Genomic DNA, 21781 nt, shown 5'->3' with positions numbered 1-21781 from the left:
CATAAACTAGTGAACCTTCTCTCCCCACCTGCTCTGCTCTGGCTACCTAGTACGCACCAGCTTGTTGTCATGTCCCCATCTGTCCAGATTGCCTGCCAGAATCTCTCAGAATTCTCAAGCAACCATTCCTTCCTCACTGGACACTGAGTGAGCGCTTGCTGTAGTGAGTTCAGAGGGCAATGTGTTAGGAGTCGAGGATGCATGCATAAAAACAACACTGCTCTCATTCCTAGGAAACCCACTCTGGGATTGAGATACAAGGTCAGCTGCACAGTAGAAATACACACACCACACCAGGAACCATTGGAAATAATGAAGGACACTGGCTTCTATCTAAACAATGGCAGCTACAACCCAGCACATCCTCAGAATGTCAGGCAACATTCTGAACATTGCATATTTGTATTTCAACCCTATAAACCCATTCTAGAGTTGTAGGAAGTGAAGCCCTATGAATGGAGGCAACTCACCCAGCTATTAAGCAATGGGGTGAGCTTCCATCCCAGGCAGTCTGGCCCCAGATTCTAGGTTCATAATCACTACCTACATTTGGTTCCACCAAACCACACCTTTAAAAACCAACACAGAGTATTTTCCTCCAAAGTTCTCACTTCCTATAGCACACATTGAAAGTTCCGTGCTACTCAGAGAAACGGGGCACATTTGTGTGCATGCAGGGGAAGCACAAGCTTGGGGGAAAATCCTGCTTTGGTTTACGCCTCATCTGAGTAATCGACATGTGATCTGGAAGAAACTGAGTTCTTTCTTTGAGCCTAAGTTTTCTCTTCTGCAAGTGGAAAGGGGAAAACACTCTTCTGGGCTTTCTGTGAGGCTGAAATATGATGTATGAAGGTGTCTTAGCCCAGTGCCAGGAAAATAGCAAGCACTCAAAAAGTTTTCATAACATAATTATTATTTTAATGGACATAATGCTTCATCCATAAACCCAAGTGTGTAAGAAATACTACATTTCCTTAAGGTCTTTAAATGTCTAAAACCTTACTTTGCTAGAAATACAGGAACTCTGCTATCCATCATTTCTGAGGCTTCCTCCGGGATGTGCCAGCATCCACCAGCCTGTACTCCCTACTTGAATGATGCTCTTAGATCTTGGGCTGTGCTTGCCATGTCTCATTTGGGACCTGAGTCCCAGCCTTGTAGGGCTCCCCTGGATGCTCCTAGGAGATCCAAGTACTTTTTCTATAGGTTCTCTCTCTCTCTCTCTCTCTCTCTCTCTCTCTCTCTCTCTCTCTCTCTCTCTCTCTCCTTCTAGATAGCTCCATTAACTTACAGTTTCACACAAAGGAGAGAAGGCACCTGTAGGTAGGGTTGAGTTCACCTTGCTCTCACCAGGCTGCTAACCTGTCTGGTACTTAAAGATCTTTTGGCCTGGCCATCTGCTTGGAACTGAGAAAAGGGGGTAGTGAGAACACGGCACATGTTTATGTCTTTTTTTTTCAAAGCACCTGCCATGCTAGCTACAAATGTGTGAGCATAGGTCCCACCTGGCTGTACCCTAGAACCATCCAAAGAGCTCTGGTCAGTGCTGAGACCCAGGCCAGCTCCTGGATGATTTGGATTCAGTTGACCTGACACTGCTCTTTCAGAGGTGCTGCTCACGTCTCAGGATGTAGGGAGCTCAGCAAGATGAAGAATCCTGCTCTATAACAGGTTCCTATCGAGGCTCGTCATCCTCAGCTAACTCTGAAGACAGAGGGTCATTTCAGATAACTTGGTGCCAACAGGCTGCTTGAAGAGGGCTGGTCAGGATGCTCCACTTTACAAGGAAGACCAGAGTTCTAAAGACAGCCATTCAAAGAAGAAGAAAAATGGGCTCACGTGGTGTAGGGGAGGAAGGGGTGGGGGTGGAGTGGGTTTGTTTTTGTTTTTGTTTTTAAATTGGAGCCTTGAAGGTTGAATAAAGATTTAAGAGGTCCTTTCGTGAGTTTCCAAGACCTGTTTACTGTTGGAGGGAAAATCCTTCCCAGGTGAAAATGAACCAACGAGGTTTCCAAGACTAACTACAACACAGTATTGCTGTATTTCCGATGTCAGTCACTGAGGAGTCTTAGGACATTCCAGCCAACTCATGGGAGTCCTGTGTGCACGCTTCGGCCTGGTTCCCCAAATATCCAGCCTCGTTACCCTAGTTACACACAGAGTACACAATGTACCCCGTCACTCCTACCCCCCTTCACAGGTGACATTACCGAAGGCTCTCATAAATCAGGGCAAGTTCAAGAGGAGCCCCCCGTGATCAACGGCAGCCCCACCCTGTGTCTGTGGGACCACTGTAGATAGCACAGGCTGAGCTCAGCACATAGACTTTACCATCCCACACAAGATGATCAGATGGACACCAAAGACGCTCATTTGCCAAAACTCCATAGAGCAGTAACAGATCAGCCCCTAAAGCGGTCGTCACGGTCTTGTTCAGTTCATACACCAATTCAGGCACCATCCACCACCTGGGCAGCTCTGGCAGCCGCCACCCATAATTCCTTACCTGGAGTGATGGAGACTGTGTCTTTCTCCCAGGACACGACACTAACATATTCCTGCACTGAAGAGGGGATGAGGCACTTGAAGACGGCCACGTTGCCACGCATTGACCTTTGATCCTCCACCCGGACGGTGTAGGGTTCCCTGAAAACTGTGGGAGATGGAAAGAAGAGTGTCACAAGATCATGGTGGTGGGGAAAGGGGGCAGCAAGTGGGTTCAGCACAGTAACCATCATTTGCCAACATAAAACCCAGATTATATGAGCTAACAACAAAGTGGGGCTATTCCAATGCATTCTGGGACATGTAGTTCAGATACTGAGCACTTTGCGGGATTGGTGGTACCCACTGGGCAGTAGAAGAGAATAGTTGAAACAGGGGTTGTCTCAGACACAGAAACAGTCCCCACATCCCTACTGCCCTCCAGCCTCTTGTTGCTTCTGTCCTATTCCAACTTTGGTCCTGTTTTAGGACCATCTTGTCCCTCTAGAGTCCACTCCTGCCTGCTCCCAGCCTTGTGCTCATTTTTCACACGGTGTCGCCTGCAGCCACTCATGTGTCACATCCTGCAGGTGGGCTGACCCTACCTTAAGAGTGGGCTGAAGAGCTCTGCCTGCCCCCTGTCTTCCTCAGCTGGCCTTGGCCAGGGGCTCACTTCTTCCTTATACCCCCTTCTCTGACAAGCAGAGCTTGACAGTCCAGAGCTCCCACTGCCTACTGACCTTGTCCCCAGCAGACACCTGGGCAACATGCCCTTTTACCCTCCTTGCCACGGTTGCCAGGGCGACACCTAGGGCCCTGGCATCCTCCCCACAAGCAGTGCACCTGCAGCCTCTCTGGCGTTGTCAAGAGCCTCTTTAATTGGTTGTGTTTCCAGTGGACCTGGCCCTCCCTAGGCCTTCATCTTTCCTCTTCTCCAGGCAAGAGGAAAGGAGGGGAGGGGAGGGGAGGGAAGGAAGGAGAGAGGGGAGAGGCTGGCCCTCAGGCTCTGGTCCAGCCTCCTATGGGTCTGGCAGCATTGCCTCCATCCAGTCTCACAAAGGAGCCCGAGGGAGCTGACCCCTGAAGATGCTGGAGTAGTGGAGGTCAAGGGCAAGTTGTGTTGTGTGCTAACCCTGGGGGTCCTGGGGAGGCAGCTGAGGTGGACATAAGCTTATCAGACAGGCAGGCCCTGCTCCTCCTCTGAGCAGCATGGGGATGCTGGATGCAGGTGAGTTAACCTTTGAGCCTCAATTTCTTCATCTGTGGAGCAGCACAGAAAAAGCCAGGCATGTGGGAAATGGTTCTTTGACTTGGCCTCATCATCAGTAAGAAACCTTGTGTAGACTTACTGTGAAGACCGATTCTAACTCAAGGACGAGAGTGTAACTGGTAACATGTCGGCCTTTCCCAGAGATCCTGGCTATGGAGGCTAGAACTGGACTTAAATCCAGGCTTCAAGGCTTCCAGTTCGATATTTGGGGTTGTATTGGGGGTGGGAGGGTCAAACAATGCAGAAGAGACACATGCGGGATCGTAGGAAAGAGCCCTTGCCTCAAGGGGAATGGTTAACAGTTGACCCCAGGCCACCTAGGGCATGGGTGTCAGGGCTCACCCCTCATTCCCCCACAGCTCTGGGCCTAGACACTTGCAGCCTTGTGAGAGCAGCTTGTGGTAGGAGGTTGGAGTCCAGGAGCTCATCCTGAAGGGCCTGTCACTAGGCTTGCCCACCAGGGCCTGGCCAGCATAGCTGCAGGACAGATGGCACCCTGGAGCTACATGATAGGCTCATCTTGCACCCACATTCCCTTGTAAGAAAACCACTATCCACACTTGGGTGCCTTCCTGCTATCTGAGGCACTTCCTATCTGTATCAGAAGTATAGTATGTTGTGATGTCCTAGTTAAAAAGAGCTGATCAAAGCCACTCACTCATTTCCAGCCCTGACCTGTAGAGATCACCCCTGCTTCTCTGCCTCCACAGACTCTTTGGAGATTCAGGTCTTTCACTGCTAAGGTTTTTCATCATGAATCGTACTTAAATGACAGTTCCCTGAGCTGTGCAGCACTCAAATGCCCATCAACAGCGGGATGGACAAACAGCGTGCGGCCTAGTTACATGGTGAAATACTATACATTGATGATAATGAGTGACCTTCCACCACGCACAAAACAGTGAGGATAAATTCTGTGAGAACAGTGAGCTGAAGACTCTAGAAAAGGCAGAATGTGAGCCTCCATTTCTGTAAAGCACAGACAAGGCAAAACATCCCAATTATTCCAAGTCCTGAGAGTGGCTGTCCTGAGGAGAACAGAGACCACAGATAGAAAGAGCGAGACTTTCCGAAGTGTTCTGGGTGTAGTTCTGTGCTGGGAATTAGTCGAACCTTATGGAAATGGCTTCAGTTACATACGACTACGTTCACTTTTCTTGACATAGTTCAGGAAAAGGAGTTGTCTTAAGTCAGGGTTTCTAGTCCCACAACAAAACACCATGACCGAAAAGAAATTGGGGAGGAAAGGGTTTATTTGGCTTCCACTTCCACACTGCTGTTCATCACTGAAGGAAGTCAGGACAGTGACTCCAACAGGGCAGGATCCTGGAGGCAGGAGCTGATGCAGAGGCCATGGAGGGGTGCTGCTTACTGGCTTGTTCCTCGTCGCTTGCTCAGTCTGCTTTCTTATAGAACCCAGGACCACCAGCCCAGGTATGGCACCACCCACCAAGGGCTGGGCCCTCCCCCATTGATCACTAATTAAGAAAATGCCTTACAGCTGGATCTCAACTGAGGCCCCTTCCTCTCTGATGACTCTAGCTTGTGTCAAGTTGACACCAGCCAGCACAGGAGGCTTTAGAAAATGTAGCTCAGGCAATGGTTTCCCATTTCAGTGGCAAGCACTGTCTCACTTAACTCACGGGCGGTGCTGTGTGCGGTAGATACTCACCAGGCACCCCAGTAGATAACCAAGCTGTCCCCAAGTAAACGTTTCTTCTAAGCTCTCTCACACACACCACATACATACCCTCACATTGCCAGCCTGCCTGCCCCATTCTGTGTTCAGGCCTCACAGGAAGCCCCCATCAAGGTGCAGGTGTCTGGTCCCTCACCTGCTTTGATGCGAATGTTAGGGCTCCGGATCTTGCCGGCTGCATTCTCCGCAGTGCAGAAATAGTCATTGTCATGTATAAAGCTATTGAAGGCGGAGGGGGAGAAGGGGTAGAGCTGCAGAGTCCCGTTGGCATGCACGTGCCGGATATGCGGCACATCGTAGATGTCGTCCCCCGTAGCCAGGTACCATCGGAGAGCCGCGCTGGGGGAGCCCGCGGCCGGGCAGGGCACCACCACACCCACAGAGCTGGAGAAGGTTACCTGCTGCAGGGAGTCATTTACAAAGTAGAGGCTGGTGCCAACATCCTCAGGGCGGGCTGTAGGGGAGGCAAGGAGAGAGCTTCGGTTAGGGTCTGCTGGAGAAACGTTCATGGAAGCCTTGCAGACTGGCACTGATTCATCCAGCCTTCAAGAGCCAGCCGGTCAATAAGCACTCACTGAGGACCAATTATTTACCAGGCCATGGCAAAGAAGAGAAAGGACACTTCCTGCCTTGTAGATGTCTCTTGGTTAGTTGGTACAGGAATGACAAAAGTCAAAAGTCTCATTTGTTGAACCAGGCTGCCGCAAACCCTGGTGCATGAAGGGTACAAAGTCATCGCCTCTGTGGCAATGCACGTAGCAGGAGAGACACTGAGATACCTAGATCCTTCCTTCTTAGCACCTAGTATTTGCAGCCTGGCTCCCAGCCATTTCTTTAACTCACTTGTGCAGCTCCAAAGGGAGGTGGCTTCTCTCCTCCCCACTCCTTTCCTCTCTCTTTCTCATTTTAAAATGTTTTTATTTCATTTTATGTATACGAGGGTTTTTTTTTTTTTTGCCTATATGTGTGTATATGTGTACCACATGCATGTGTGGTATTCACAGAGGTCAGAGGGGCCTCAGATCTCCTGGTACTAGAGTCACCATGTAGGTTCTAGGTACTGAACCTGGATCCTTGGAAAGAACAAGTATTTTTAAACCATTGAACCATTTCTCCAGCCCCACACCTCTCTTTTCATCGCCTATATTGATTAGAGTTTCCATGGCTTTGATAAAAGCACATGACCAAAAGCAACCTGGGAAGGAAGAGGGTTGTTGGGCTTACAGGCTGTAGTCCATCATCAGGGGAAGTCAAGGCAGGAACCTGGAGGCAGAACTAAAGCAGAGGCCATGGAAGAATGCTGCTTACTGGCTTGCACTCTGTGGCTTGCTCAGCCTGCTTTCTTGGAACTCAGGACCACCAGCCCAGGGGTGGGAACACCTACAGGGAGCTGGGCCCTCCCACATCAATAGTTATTCAAGAAATGCCTTGCAGGTTTGCCCACAGGCCAGTCTGGTGGGGGCAGTTCTCAACTGAGGCTCACTCTCCCTAATGACTCTAACTTGTGTCAAGTTGAAAAGAAAATTCTAACCAGAACATGACCACATAGATAAGATACTCCGTGGATTGCCCAAGAGCACAGGGTGGTTGCAGAGCTGAAGTTTGGAGGCCTTGCTAAGTGGGGTCCTGTGCTCTTCCTAGGCTGCAGGTCACAGGGAAAGGACCTCACAATCACGGCCGGAGAAGAACAGGTGGAGGAAGTGGGGTGCTAGCCTGGGAGATGGAAGGCAGTGGGAGTCCATGAGGGCTATCTTTGGGTCCCTAAGGTCATCAGTGCATTTTCCAGATGACCTTCGGGATCTGGAACAAGAGGCCCAGCCTTGGTCTTGACTGCTTGCAGCAGCGCCTGCTCATCCATCACTGGTGCCTTCCCTTCTTAACTGGACAGTAAGCAGGGTGGACAAGCCTGGGAAGACCCCTTCCCTCCCTGATGCTCTTCCAAACCCCAGTCCCATAGAGAAACATTCTCAGGAACTCCTGGCAGGAAGGGCAGTGTCTGAGCCTCCCTCCCTACTCCGGGGCCTTCCCCTTTAAGAAGGCCAACCCAATGGAGGAGAGAACCTGGCCCCCTAGTCTCCTGTGGGAAGCCAGTCCCTCTCTACCAGAGATGAAAGAGTAAGCAACGGGCTGCTGCTTGTTTAAAGAACATTGTGGGGGACCCAACTTGACCTCAATTTCCACAACTTTATGGGGAGGGGGAGAGCCCACATCCGGACTGTATTAATATTCTTGCCTTAACTCGGAGCAGAGCCTCTAGGGAGAATATACCAGGCAGGTCGTTGAGGAAGGCCATTAAGCCTCATTGGCCAGAGCAATTCACATCATCTCATAAAAAGCCGTGATGAAGCCATTAGCAGCTGTGCTGGAAAAAAAAAACATCCATGGGCTCCTGGCTGCAGTGTCAGGGGCATCCTCTTAGCAGAAAATGCATTTGCTGTCCCCACCAGGCCCTGGACCCTCGGCAGCTGAAAGGCTCTGGGGGGAGGCAGCATTGCTTGGTAATCTCCTCACACTGCCTCCCTGTAATAGTCCATGGTTGAGTGTGTCTGCTCAGGGAGACCCTCAGAAGCTCTTGTAGCAGGCCTGTTCTCTGTGGCTGGCATGATCACAAGATCAGGCCATTTTACAAGTTAAGCAGAGGCTCAGTGAGACTTCTCAGGATGCCCAGGAGTAGGGTCCCATGCTCACCTTCTGAGAGGCCTTCCTGACCAAGATGCCTTCAACAAATAATTGGCATTGTCACGTTTATGGCCTCATGGCAACCTCCCAGTGGCCTAGGCCTGGGTGACCATTATCAGCCTGATCTACAAAGGAGGAGATTGAGATGCTTCCTTGTCTTTCTCAAGACTCAACCAACCAGTAAGCGGGATCTCTGGGATGCCCACCCAGGCAATTTGACCCAGCATTGCTTTCTTAATAGGCAACAATGTGTGGCTGTAGTATGATCAATGCAATGAAAAGAGGGGCTTCCTTAAACACAACCAGGACACACTGACCCCTCTCTCCCTCCCTCCTCCCTAGCTCTCTACCTCCTTCTCTCCCTCCCTCTACCTCTCCTGGCAGCAGCTCCTAGTAGACTCTGGACATGCCAGCAGTCCTTAGCTTAGCTTTAGTGATCAGGGACATCCCTCTGGGTCTGTGGGTACTTCCTGAGCTTACCTGATTACTTAGCTACACCTACCATGTCAGTTTCATGACTCTGAGGAGCAAAACTACACCAAGATGTGGAATGATTCCCCACTGTGCCTGACAAATAAATATAGGGAAACTGAGAAAGTTCTCAGACAGAAAGGAATCTAGGAAGTGTTCACTTCATCAGAGAAGCCCCCAAATCCTTATTGTAAAGGTCTGAGGAAGAGACTGAAGTTGGGCAGAGCCCTTGGTGTTGACAAGAGCTACCCAATAATGATAACAGTCATTGGCTTCACTGTCAGCTGTGAGCTACACTTTGGCCAGGCTCACTAGGGTCATTATATTTCTATCAGTAGTAGGTAGCTATTGACCTTCATCTTAACTTGCTAAAGTGAATTGTTATTATTATTATTATTATTATTATTATTATTATTATTATTATTATTTCCATTTTACAGATAAAGAAATTAAGACTGAGAAGCTAACTGACTTACCTAAATTTACACAACATGGCCAGAGTCAGAACAGGAGCCTCACTGTCACCAGAAGCAGAAGAAAGACCTACTTGCTCTGCTGAATCATCAAGCTGAAGATGAATCAAACCACAGAAACCTGGCTTTCCAGGCTTGGAAGCCTTGCCTCCCCTCACTGTACCCCAGCCACACCCAAATGCACGTTCCTCTCTCCTCCACTAGCAATCCCTTCCCCTCTCCTTGCCTCTGAGAACAGTCCTTTCACAGGCCGGTCCTGCTCCCACCAGGGGCATCAACCACAATGACAGCAGCCCTCCTGCACTTGAAGGCCTTGGCTCTTCCCAGAGCCAAGGACACAAGGTTCCCAGCAACTACAAATGGGTAGATTTAATTGATGAATTGACTGGGATTGTCCAGCCACCTGTCAGGGCTGATGAAACAGCAGATTTATAGCAAAAGACGAGTAGCCTCATATTTCTCCCACTCCAGGATGCAAGCTGCTGTCTTCAGAGTGTGGGGGAGCTGGGGAGGATTAGACACACCATTCATTTCTGCTTACGGTTCTGACAGTGCATTGCCATCATGAAACATCACCCTCAGGTGTAAAACAATAGCATTTTGCACTTAGGTTGGGTTCATATTTTACCTTCACAAGGCACCTGTCACCTCAAAATGCAGAAGCCCTTAAATAAACATTAATTTAGCCTCACCCTGTCTGCCAACGGAAGGGGGTAAACAGATCTGTGAGAGGGAAACTGAGGCACGGCCAAGCAGGTATCTAGATTTCTTGTCACATGAAGAATGAAAAATCTGGGCAAATCAGCCGGTGAATAGATGTGGAGGCAATGGTTCAGAAGGGAAGTAGCAGGTATCCTGGGTCCCAGTCTGACCCCAGAGAGTCTAGTGTGGCCTGTTCAGGACTTCATCTCCTGCTCCAGCTCCTGTTGAGATCTACAGAGCAGTGATGTTGCAAAGGAGCAAGGAAATGGGGCCCTACAGAGTCTTGGATACAGTCTGACAGAACTGTCTGTCTTCTGGAGGCTCTCATCACCTGCTGTGTGACTTTATGTAAGTGGCTTAGCCTTTCTGGGCCACACTGTACTCATATCCAAAAGAAGCAGGGTGTGGTGGAGCAGGAGAAGTTGCCTCGTGGGGCTTCTGAGCCTAATGGAGGGCAAAACCCTCAACTCCTCTAATGAGGATGTGTGGGTGGGAGGTCCCAACTGTCCTGGAGGTTCCAGGCTACCTAAAATGATCAGGACACAGCTCTGCCTGCAGCTCTCCAGAATTCAAACCCGTTTCCTCTTAGCTGACTCCTTCTCCTTCTCAGCCCCTCCCCAGGTCCTCCTTGACTCTGGTCTTTATCACTCCAGGAAACACACACAAAGCACCAGCTGAGTGTCCCGGAGTATTCCAGGGAAGGTGGGAGCATCAAAATGCAAAGGAGAAGTGGGCTGCTTTTCAGATCTCCTAAATGGAGACACAGAGAGGCGCTAAGCCTCAGCACAGAGCCAAGTTTGGGAAGGAGCTACGCTAAGTAAAGCTTGCAGATTAAAGCCAGGGTGCTGCAGTTACTCCACAGACTGGCCTCCTCTGAGCTGGAAGGTGGATGGAGTAGGAGGCTGGCCCAGAAGGCTTCCCCGAGATACCTTCATGACCACAGTAAAGACTGGCAGTGAGTTGTGGGTATTGGGGGGAACTGTGGAGACCCCAAGCTGGAGGATTGAAGGGCTGGAGAGAAGAGGCTGCAAGGTGTAGGGCGTGGGTGATGTCTCCAAACTGGGAAAGGCACCAAGCAGGCTGTCTGAGTGCCTCCTCACAACGGCGACTGCTCTCATTCAAGTAGACCCAAGACACAACTTTCAGGGCTGGACATCTCTCTGAAGACTCACGGGCATGGCTGATGGCACCAGGTCTCAAAAAGGGGACCAACACTTCGTGGGTGGAGGTGGGACTACGCACTGGGCACTGGGCACAGGGTGGTTAGGTGCTTCTGTGACCTTATTTAATCTGTGCATAGACATGAGAGGTGAGGTCCTGCTAGTGAAAAAGAGGAGGTTTGGAGCGGGCCAGTAACTTCTGCAAGATCATACGGGCAGGGGGGAAGGCAGCAGCAAGCCACAAATGGTGCACACGGGGATTCCCAACTTCTCAGGAGGCTGAGGTAGGAGGATGGCTTGAGGCCGGGAGCTCAAGACCAGTGGATGTCTCAACAAAGAGTGGATGCCTCAACAAAGAGAAAGAAATAAGGGGCATAGAGATATATAGTAGGAAGGCAGCGGGTGGATTGGGGAGTAGGTAGATAGGTAAATAAACAAGTGTGTACGTAGGTGGATAGGTAGACAGGTCTAGAATAAGGAAGGGAAGGGTGGGGAGAAGGCAGGAAGGAGGGACAGAAGGAAAGGAGGAGAAAGAAAAGAAGGCAGAGAGGGAGAGGAGGAGGAAGGGAAGAAAGAAAGGGGAATTAAAAAGAGAAAAAGAAGAGAGGAAAGAGTAGGAAGAAAGGAGGGAGGGAGGGAGGGAGGGAAGAGAAAGAAGTGAAAAAGAAAAAGGAAGAGGAGAGAGGAGGAGGAGGATAATAAAGAGGAAGGCAGGGATGGAGAGAGAGAGGGAGGAGTGGAGGGGGAGGAGGGAGGGAAGAGACGGACCCAGGGTCCAGCTGAGGGATTAGAGCACTTGGCTGCCCAGCCGAGCGTTTTCCTCACAGGACTGAGTTCCTAGTCTGGGACCTTTCCCTCTAAACTAACCCCAGTTAGAAAGGTGGTCCCACAACAGCAGACACAGCCTTCTCCTTAAATCTCTGTCATCCCCTCTAGCTCTCTCTTCTCTCTGCAGACAGAACCAAGCAAATTTACAGAGAGCAAGGGAAGGCGGGGGAATCCTTCATAAATAAAGAGAGAGACATTCAGATCAACAGCAAAGCTGCTTCTGGTCAAAGGGGGAAATGGATTTTTAATAGAAAATGCAAGTTATGTGCCCGGCTGTCATGTGACAGACGTCCAGCCTTAAACCCATTTAATCTTCTCTACCCATGTAACACCGAGCACCACCCGGACGCTGTGTTTCATAAAACAGGCTCCAAATCGCTAGGAGATTAGAAGTGTAGAAATAGTACGGTAATATTTTTAAACCAGAAATCGCCCACAGGCATCTGGCTGCCCCCAGGGTCACAGCTAGAACCTGCATATCCCTCCTATCTACCAACTGGCTCACCCTTGGCTTGTCTGGGCATCACATGGGGGATTAGCTAGGCAAAGGAAACCTGACACGGGTGTCGCCCGTAGCGACCAGTGGTCTCCCACCCACCTGCCTGGAGTCGGGTGGGGAGGTGTCTGGCTGCAGTGTAAGGCACCTGCTAGCATTCCTCTGGGGCGCACACTGAATTACCCCACGTCATCATCACTGATCATCAGAAGTGACAACCAGAGGGGACCGGCACATTAACACCTCGCTGCCTCCACAGGGGACAATGAGTCATTTAGTCCTCTTCCTTTGCCATGTTTACTCCTTTCATTCACTGGGCTTTGCATGGGGGAGTGTCTGCCGGAGCACTGGGCACCTGAAACACCCCACTCAGTTCTAAAGAGTACTTTCCCAGGCCTCGCATGCGTGGGTACAGAGGGTGCTGAGTCTTCAGAGGAACGAGGACCAGAAGAGAGGAAGGACCAAAGGGGTTGGAGGACCCTTTTACTATGCAGGACTGTGAATTCCTGAGGACAGTGGCCTTCTCAGTGACCACTCCATCCCCTGGGCACAAGGGGTAAGAGCCTTAGTTCCAGTGCCACACTCCCTGGGTTCGAATCCCTGCTTTACCAGTTATAAGCAATGTGTGCAACCCCAGGCAAGACAACCCCACCTCTCTGTGCCTTAGTCTCTGTAAAACTAAGGTGACAGTATCTACCTCGATGACAGTTTTTGGAGAATAAAAGTGTCTGGCACCTCTCAAGTATTTGGGGCTGTTGTTATGAGTATTATTGTCATAGGAGACAAGGAGAAAGTACTTGTGGGGTAAACGAGTCCTTATGCAATAAATATTTACTGAGCACCCAGGATGACGGCCATAATCAGAGTAACTTAAAAAAGTGGTGTACGAACATGAATATGTACAAGAATTACCTGGAAATTTGTTAAAGATGCAGTGCCTTAGACAACAGCCATCCTGTGCCCGTCACAGGCCAGAAATGCTATTTTAGAAGTTAGTGTCCTCTGTCTACACTCAGTAGCAATAGGTAGGAAAGCAGATGTACCGTACTGGACTTTGTGTTTCCCATCCCAGCAACACAGTTCTTGTGGGCATGCTGACAAGCCTTCCCACCATGTGTATTAACTGAGCTTGGCAATGGAGTTAACCCAGGAAGAGTCACATGATCAATGAAGAAGCATGGCAACAGCAGTCCCCATGCTGTCTACTTCCCCTGATGTCCCCACCCCCTACAGCCTCCCATGGAGCCCCTTAGGTAGGAGGGCTGGCCAGGTTTTGCAGATTATTTTGCAAGGTTGATTACATCTATGCATTTGCATACAAAGGTTTACAGGTAGGACAGACAGATGATGGAAGTGTCACTCTGACTGTTCTCATGCCCCAGCTGGGGAAACTGGGCCCAGATGGGGAGCAATCACAGGGCCTCTGTTCAGCCACCAGTATGTCCCAAACCCCAGAGGACCAGCTAGACACCAGAAAACCCTTTTGTGGTTCATTTGCACTTGGAGATAGTGTGAGGCTGGGCTCTGGGGAGGAGTGGGTGAGTCTCCCAGATGGCACCATAGTGCTTCCCAGGTAACATGACTTTGTGTTGTCCTTGGGTGAGATGAAGCCACAGGGACCAAGTCTCCTGCCTCCTGCCCTTGGCTTGTCTGCTATCTGGGCACACCTGTTGACTGATCTGCTTTCTATTACTGTGTGAGAACACCATGACCTGCGATAACTGGGGGGAAACAGGGTTTACGTGGCTTGCAGGTTAAGATCCATCATGGAGGCACATCGGGGCACCCAGAACTGAAGCAGAGAACACAGAGGAATGCTGCTTACTAGTTTGATTCCCCTGGCTTGCTCAGCTTGATTTTTTTTTTAAAATCCAAGCCAGTATGTCCTGTCCAGAATGACACTGCCCACAGTGACCTGGGCCCTCCCACATCCATCATTATTTTTTTAAAATGCTCTACAGGCCAATTTGATGGCGGCACTTTCTCAGGTGAGGTTCCTTCTTCCCAAGTAACTGGCTTATGTCAAGTTGACAAAATCAAAAACGAAATAAGAAAACTAGGCAGGAACCCCTGGGTTGCCACACTCCTCACACTGCCACGGCCACTGAAGCTTTTCAGCATCTCTTTGGTGCCAGGCAACCACGAATGAAGAGCCCTTTTCTTGCAACATGACTCACTTAATTCTTATGCCAAGCCTTTAATGCAGCCATTGCTCAAAACTCCATTTTTGAAAAGACCCCACTTTACGGGTAGTTAGAATGGTTCCTGATGTTACCCTCTTTCTCATATGTAGTTGTGTCTCAAATTGACACCCACCTTGAGCCCCACAGCCACACGACAGACTAGATTATACGCAGACTGTCTCCAAGGGTGTGCACATTACAGAGGCGTGTCTGACAGAGGGCAGCACTCTGGAACAAGGCAATTCTGCGCTGCTTGGAGCCATCTTCAGAACCGGATGTTCCGTTTCTCTCTCACCCCAATGCCGGAAAGCCGCTACTCCAGTCATTAGGATGACCACTTTTTCAAAGCTCATTGAGAATGGCTGTTCAGGGGCGTCCTCATTCCCATCAGAAACAGTCATGAATTTGGTTTTGGTCTTTTTAGTATTCCCAACACAAACATGGTTCCCCTAGTCAGCAAGTAGAGAGCTTTGAGATCCAGTGAGGATGCGGCTATCCTTCAGCCTCCAAGGCCCCTGTACCATCGGCTCCAGGAGGAGTTATGAGTAACAGCTGACAGTTGGACAGACTCTTTAATCTTCCAGCCCTTTCTAGACAAGGCCTGTCAGAGGCAGGCCTCTCATGGCCAGAAAGTTCTTTCTAGGGAGTCAGCTCAGACAGCACAGTTGTCCCTAGAGAACCCCACATTTAGATTGTTAACACTTGAGGGATTTAAGGGATTATTTTCTCCAATCTCTCCCATTCACAAAGCCTAGAGAAGTGGAGTCACTTACCCCAAGGACACAGCTAGCCAGTGCCTAGACTGGGGTGAGTGCTGGCTCCGAGGTTCCCTCTGTCAGGTACACCGGAGCATCATGAAATGGATGATGTCACCTGATGAAGCAGCAGAGGGACTAGGGAGGCTCTACAGCTACAGGAGCGATCCCAGATGGGAAGGAGGTCCCTTTATAAGAGGCTTTTGTCTCGATCCATGGTCCAAAGATGGAGCCAAGATGAGAATGGAATGTACAAGATCATGACAGGACTGGGCTGGGTCTAAGGACGGGCTCTAAAATACACAGAGCCACAGAACCAGGAAACAACATCCTTCAGAGAAATGGTCCCTGATACTGGGAAGAGGAAGGAACCCAGATAGAGTAGCTGCAGAGGGGTCAAGTCTCGCTGGGAGATGCATTCCATATCCTTCAAGGTACCTTCCAACTTGGAGAGATCACGAGTCATGCCCCTTACCTGGATTCTTCTCCTACTTCCACGGCTGACTTCCAACCCCCCACCCACCTTGGTTCCAGGCAGGCCACACGAGAACCAGGGTATCCAGGACCCTTGTAATTTAGCCTTCAATGACATCACCACAGTGGGACTCTTAGAAAAGACTGGATTCTCTATAGGGACAGTCATCCCTGGGGGCATTAGTTAAAGACTCAAAGCATATCTAAGCATCTAGGAGGAGGGCAGGGGAGATGAAGTGGCGTCCTTCCACCACCCATACATGGGGATGCTGGGGGAACTGCAGGGGGATGGCCGCTGCAGGCCTGGCTGTACTCACGAGCTGTCTCCACAATGACAGAAAATAAAACTAGGGAAATTCTCCATAGGTGGGGGAGGGGCGGGGGCATGGAGAGAGACGGGTGCAAACAGCTGTCTTTTCGTCAGATCTTTGCCATTACCTATGATGAAACGATAGTAATTATACATTAAAATTAGCATAATATTTATAGGGCAAGAACTGCTTTGCTGTGTTTTCTCAAATGCGTGTGTGTTTATATGTTGTCTCCTTCTGTGTACAAAGCACCGTCACACAGTATTTGATTTTATGTCCCTACTCTTGCATACAGGCAGTAATACCTGCCTGTGAGGTAGCTAGGGCACTGGCCACTCTACCCATTTTACAGATCACAGAATAAAAGCACCTCAACTTGCCTGTGATAGACAAACCAAGCCTGTTTTCTAGGTCCACAGAGAAAGTTCTCTCTAACCACGCATGTGTGTATGAGTGTGCTCGCGCACACACACATCTCTTTAGAAAAATCAGCTTAATGAATATGCAACTAGCATTTGAATAACTGTTCTTAATGAAGATGGTGACCTTGGAAACTGTCAGAGCAAGCTTCATGTAGAGCAAGGGCTTGGGGAGGGTGCTAGGGGTGCTGAACAGACGAGAAGAGTAGCAGCTGGAGTGGTATGGGTGATGCCTAAGGCTAATGCTGCTCACGCCACAGCAGCCCTGGACAAACATCTGTCCAACAGGGCACATGGGCTGATGTGCCTACAGCAACCCCTCCCCTCATTCACAGAGCACAGAGCCCAAAGGCTACAAGCTGCAATGGACAACCCTTGATCTCTGGGTTCTATGTTCTTTCTATACAGCAGATTGGGTCATAGAGAGAGGAATGATCAGGGACACCAAAGGTCATGGGGTATGCTCTCAACGTCAGATTACCTAGACAACAGAGAGGCTTACCCCAGCAGGGAGAGACACATCCAGAGACATTTGGAAGGCTCACCCTATGAGGAGCTCTTGTACACACTCCACACTGAATGAAATCTGTGCTCCTCCTTGCTTTTTCTACACCAAGCGTGGTAAGGACGCGCTGAGCGGCCTCAGCCTTCACTGTAGTTCATAAGAAACCAGTCCTGGCTTCCTTCAAATGCTAGAACTCAGAGTCTACGCCCTCTCCATTTCCACTACTGCCACTAGCCATGATGAATGGGGCAAAGGGCGGTGCTGGACTCCCCAAGGACACCCAGGTGTCCGCCTGGCTGCAGCTCTCTTGCTAAAGCAGAAACCTAAAGGCTACCCTGTGACATGACAGATGAAGGAACTCCTGTCCCCTGTCCTGGCCATCACTTGGTCTTTCTTAGTGTCATAAGGACTAAGACGGTTGGCCTTGCTGGAAATGTGGCTGGCTAATACAACTGCTCAGGAGAGACAGGATTTCCAAATCTATTTTGGGGTCAAGGCAGGAGTTTGAAGGTGGGGGCAGTGTAGGAGTAGAAGGGGCCTAATGTTTATTGAGCACCAGCTCTGTTCTGGCTACGGTATGTGCTTTATCTTCCTTAGTCTCAGACAGAGGAAAGGAGGCTCAGAGATCCCGCCCCCCAAGTCGTATGCCTGGTAAATGCAGAGCTCGGATGTGCACAAAGGGGTAGATTGGGCTCCAAGGTTCTACCATAGAAGCCAACCCAGTCTTCCTCCGATGCACACACACACAGCCGCAACAATGTGTGAAACAACAAGAGCAGGGGTTGAAGGCATTAGACAGGAAGAGGCAAAGCTCAGTCTATTGACCCTGCCCTCCTATTCCCACCCATCCGCCAAGACACCACCTGCCCTCTCAGAGCTCCACATAACACCCTTTGAAGCATGCACTCTCTGAACTCTAGTAGACTAGGACCCTTCTGGACCAGCAAGCAGGCAGAAGCACATTCCAGAAGGCCTCAGAGATGCACCTGCCTGGGTGACATTTGCTTAGGGCCCTAGAAAAACAGACAAGGCCATCCCTAGGCCACGCTCCCAGCACAGATGTCCCAGCTGGCTTCCCAAGAGTAATCACACAGCTCTCCTAAGTGTCTGCCTTTCAAGCATCACTCCACACTCTACACAGCCCACCTGCCTTCCCACTGGCCCCAGTGGAACTTCCTTCCACAGGCACCAACTGCCTTAACTGTGGTAGAAGAAGCAGCAGGCTCTGGCTTCCTCCCTCAGAGGCCACCACCCTTCCCAAAGCTGAATATTGCCTAACTGGAGGATGAGAGAGCACCATGCCTTATCTAATACCCCCATCCTATCCACCGATGATTCTTCACTCCTATGCACAACCTGAAGCACCCAGCCCCCTCCATTCAAATGTTCCATTCCCAGAAGGCTAATGTTGCTCCTAGGCTCCCATAACTGGAATCCTGAGGCACCAGAGGAATGACCCACACCTCACATTTGCTCTGCCTCAGGCTTTCTCAGACCATTGCTGCCCATCCTATCCTAATCACCCAGTACCACTATCTATCTTGGGTACAGAAGGTAAGAGCTGCGGGACTTGCTCTGTTAGCTCTAAGCGTGTATAGACATAAACTTGGAAACGGTGTGGAAGTTACCAGGCCATTCCTCTCCTATTCCTGTCCACTCCTATTCCATACAAGGAGCGAGCTACTGCTTAGCTCCTACTGAAGCTGGCATTAGGATGCTCCTCACAGGACTAGGCTCTTGGCCTGGCTAGGTGAGCATGCAAATGAACATGCAAATTATATGCAAATCCAGAGCCTGCTCTCCGGTTCCTGGCCTCCTGCCATCTCTGCTGCCTGCAGCTCACCCTATTCTTGGTACTCAGGTTCCAATCAATGTACTAGGTTAGGGGCTAGGAAAGCACTTCAGGAAATGCGGAGATCCTCCCTTGTTACTACTTTAAATTGTCCCCTCCAAGAACATAGGGGAGGAGAGAACCTTCAGCCTCAGGCCTGAACACCCTGATAGAGCTCTCCAAACAAATAGAGTCGTATTTCACCAGCCAAGACAGGGAACCAAACAAATCACAAGGATGGACTCCCTAAAGAGGTGGAGGAGGTAAGGGCTCTTGTGGTCCTTACCTTGCCGAAGGCTCCATGCTTGTGATGCTCTCTAAGCAGACCTTCACCCTGTGTTTGGGAACCCCCTAGCCTGCCTGCTTCTTGAGCATGCCATCGCCAGGCCAAACCTGACTGTCTGTGTGCCCACCTCCTCCCTCTTTGAAAGAAAAACAGCCACCCTGGCCAGTGCCCAGCACCTGTTCAACTTCGGCCGGCACTGCCTTTGCGTCGACCGCTTATTAGCTTTTGCTTTCTAATTGAGCTCCTCGTTCTGCGGCAAAAATATTTCAAGGCAGCTGGCTTTGATGCCCAGGAAAATGAGGCATCAGAAAGGTTTGCTGGGCATCATGGCAATTGCTTTCTCCTTCATGTTATCCCAGCAGCCGGGGTCCCTCTGGCCACCCAATCTCTCCCAGACTAGTCCTTCACCTACCTCCCTAAGTTGTACTTGCTACTTTGAGATTTTTAGAAACATGCCCCCCAGCAACCCCCCCTTCTTAATTAGACGCTGAACAGAATGCTAGAGATTTTCTTAATGGCCTGACAAAGGCTTTTAATTTGGTCTTCTCCAGAGAGAGGAACCCTGAGTCCCCATCCGAGAGGTTGGGGTGGGAAATGAAAAAATCAATGCAACCCATTATTTTGGCTTTTAGAAAACAGGAATTTTAGTGCCGAGGAAGCTTGTTCTTTTACACAGTAAAAATGCAAATTCGGGCAACCCAGATGCTGGCACGTTGGATGTAACAACAGAGAGAGCCTCGCTGGGGTTCATCTGGCTGCCCAGACCTGGATTTGTTTTGGCAATAATAAGGCAGTTATTGGAGACTCGATAACCGATTATTAAAACACCTTCCCCGTTTAGTTCTGGGGAGACGGGCTGAGCTCAGGCTTCAAAAAAAAAAAAAAGGTATTTTGAGAGGAATGGAAATAACAGAAGCTTAAAACATTCAATAACTGCTTAATTCCATCCAGAGGACGCTCCATCTCCCCCTGTTTTCTTCTCTCTGCCTGCCGCCTCCCGCTCCTCACAGATGGACGTACAAATTATTGCAAGAGGATATTGTTTTCTGTAACAGGCTGGAACATTCGCATTTACATTTTCCTTGGTGCCGCGGGGGTGACTGGCAACGGGAGAGAAATAAACCACGCCCCGCCTCTCCTGCTTTCCCCACATTACATCTTCCCCCAGCCGCCTCCACCACCCACCTACCATGCCACCCCAAGCAGAACAGGCCCCTGGGGATCAGCCTGGCACCTAAGACCCAATTAAGGCACCAAGGAAAAGATAGGCCCGTCTGGCAAGGCTGCCTGGCGCCCAACCCAGATGCTGGTACTCTGAATGGCAGGGGAGCCCAGGGATCCGCAGACCCAAAGACCACTCAGGGCCGCCATACCTGGTAACTCTTGTCTACCCACAAGACCTACTGTTAAGTGGCAACTTCCTGCTAGAGTAGGAGAGGGTTCATCCCCTCCAGCTGTTGCCCTGTGGCCTTGTGGGCCTTTCTCCACCCCCGCCCCTATCTGCTCCTTCCCTATCAAATAACTTGGGCTTCATTTATTAATGCAGAGCTCCTGGATGGGGGAGGGCAGTGTCCTGCAGGTATTTGTGAAGGGGTCTCCGTTGCTAAGAAATGGGCTATTCCTGGGGCAAGGTGAGGGACAAAGCAGTAGAGTGTGGCCGCAGCTTGCCTGGGTTGCTTGCCTGACAAAATGGAAAAGGGATGGCGGTGGGAGCGAGCGAGAGCAGAGAGAAAGCTGCTCCTCACCTTATGTATATTTAATATTAACGTAATTAAAGCTGTGAGCCAAACCAGCCCGTCGTCGGGGTGGAGGGAAGCAGGAAGAGCCCCAGGAAAGAAAACTGGGGTGTGCGGTGGGGGCAGGAGGCAAGCTTGTTACCGAAGGTGAGATGAAGGGGTCAGTTCAGGGGTCAAGGAGTTAAACAACCTAGACCAGCAATGTTGTTACCCAGTGGCCCCCACTGGGCCTGAGAAAGTCTATTACTTTGCTCACCATCTAAGGCCACCCATTGCCCAGCACTCGGATCTTCTGGGTAAAATCCCAGCAGACTCTGACCTGGCCATATCCACAAATAAGGGTTAGCCTCCTCCCCCAACCTACTGGACATTGCTTTGGGTTCTGGCAGGCTGCAAACTCGGCTTCGGCAAAGGACTAGACCCGTCCCGGGCTCTTGATTGCCCTTCCTCCATCTCCTAGGGGGCAAGAATTATTGTTGGGCCAGGCCAACCCAGGCAAAGGAGGCGGAAGGAGAAGCTGCCCTCCGGCGCGAAGGAGAAAAGTTAGAGGGTTGAGCAGGTAAAGCCGAGGAGCGTCTGTGCTCTACAGCGCAAGGGCGCGGAGTTCGGCCGCCTCTCCTCCCTCCCGCCATCTGCGCGCCCGGGGGCACGTCCTCTGCCACAACCTAGAAGCTCAACTGCCCGCGCTGGCCAGGTCCCGATTTGGTATCCAGGTTGGTGATGATCAGAAATGCCTACCTCTGGCTAACCCCTCAGTCCCGGCTACCTCTTAGATCAGGTGCGCGGCGCCCCAGGAGCTGGTCTGGACATGCCGGACACCTGGACCCACCCCTAGCAACCTCTTCTCTCCGAGGAAAGGGACACGCCCCCCAGTCTGAACACTTGTCCCCCTAGTCCAGCAGGCCAAGCGCTGGAGCGAAGAGTCTCGCACCTTGGGGCAGACTGCCTTAGGTGGCCAGGGAGACTCAGAGAAGCCCGGGCTAGCGCCTGGGGTGTGGGGGTGGGATATAGGTGAGGGC

The 21781-nt window shown here is 50.5% G+C and overlaps 1 protein-coding gene across 2 annotated transcripts in view; it reads right to left on the bottom strand.

The window, feature by feature from the left end:
• The window catches only part of Dscaml1 (DS cell adhesion molecule like 1), a 334350-nt gene that overhangs the window by 311770 nt on the left and 799 nt on the right, over nt 1-21781 (bottom strand). For both annotated transcript variants that reach the window (XM_036192440.1, XM_036192441.1), the window contains exons 2-3: nt 5590-5907; nt 2507-2653 (exon numbers count right to left, since the gene is read on the bottom strand). In XM_036192440.1, coding sequence (XP_036048333.1) covers nt 2507-2653; nt 5590-5907 — 465 coding nt within the window. The remainder of the gene's footprint in view (nt 1-2506; nt 2654-5589; nt 5908-21781) is intronic.

The sequence above is a fragment of the Onychomys torridus genome, chromosome 7 (assembly GCF_903995425.1).
Source record: "Onychomys torridus chromosome 7, mOncTor1.1, whole genome shotgun sequence".
In the NCBI taxonomy this organism is placed as follows: Eukaryota; Metazoa; Chordata; class Mammalia; order Rodentia; family Cricetidae; genus Onychomys; species Onychomys torridus.
The sequence above is the reverse complement of the archived record's forward strand: the minus strand, read 5'-3'. Positions and strand labels throughout refer to the sequence as shown.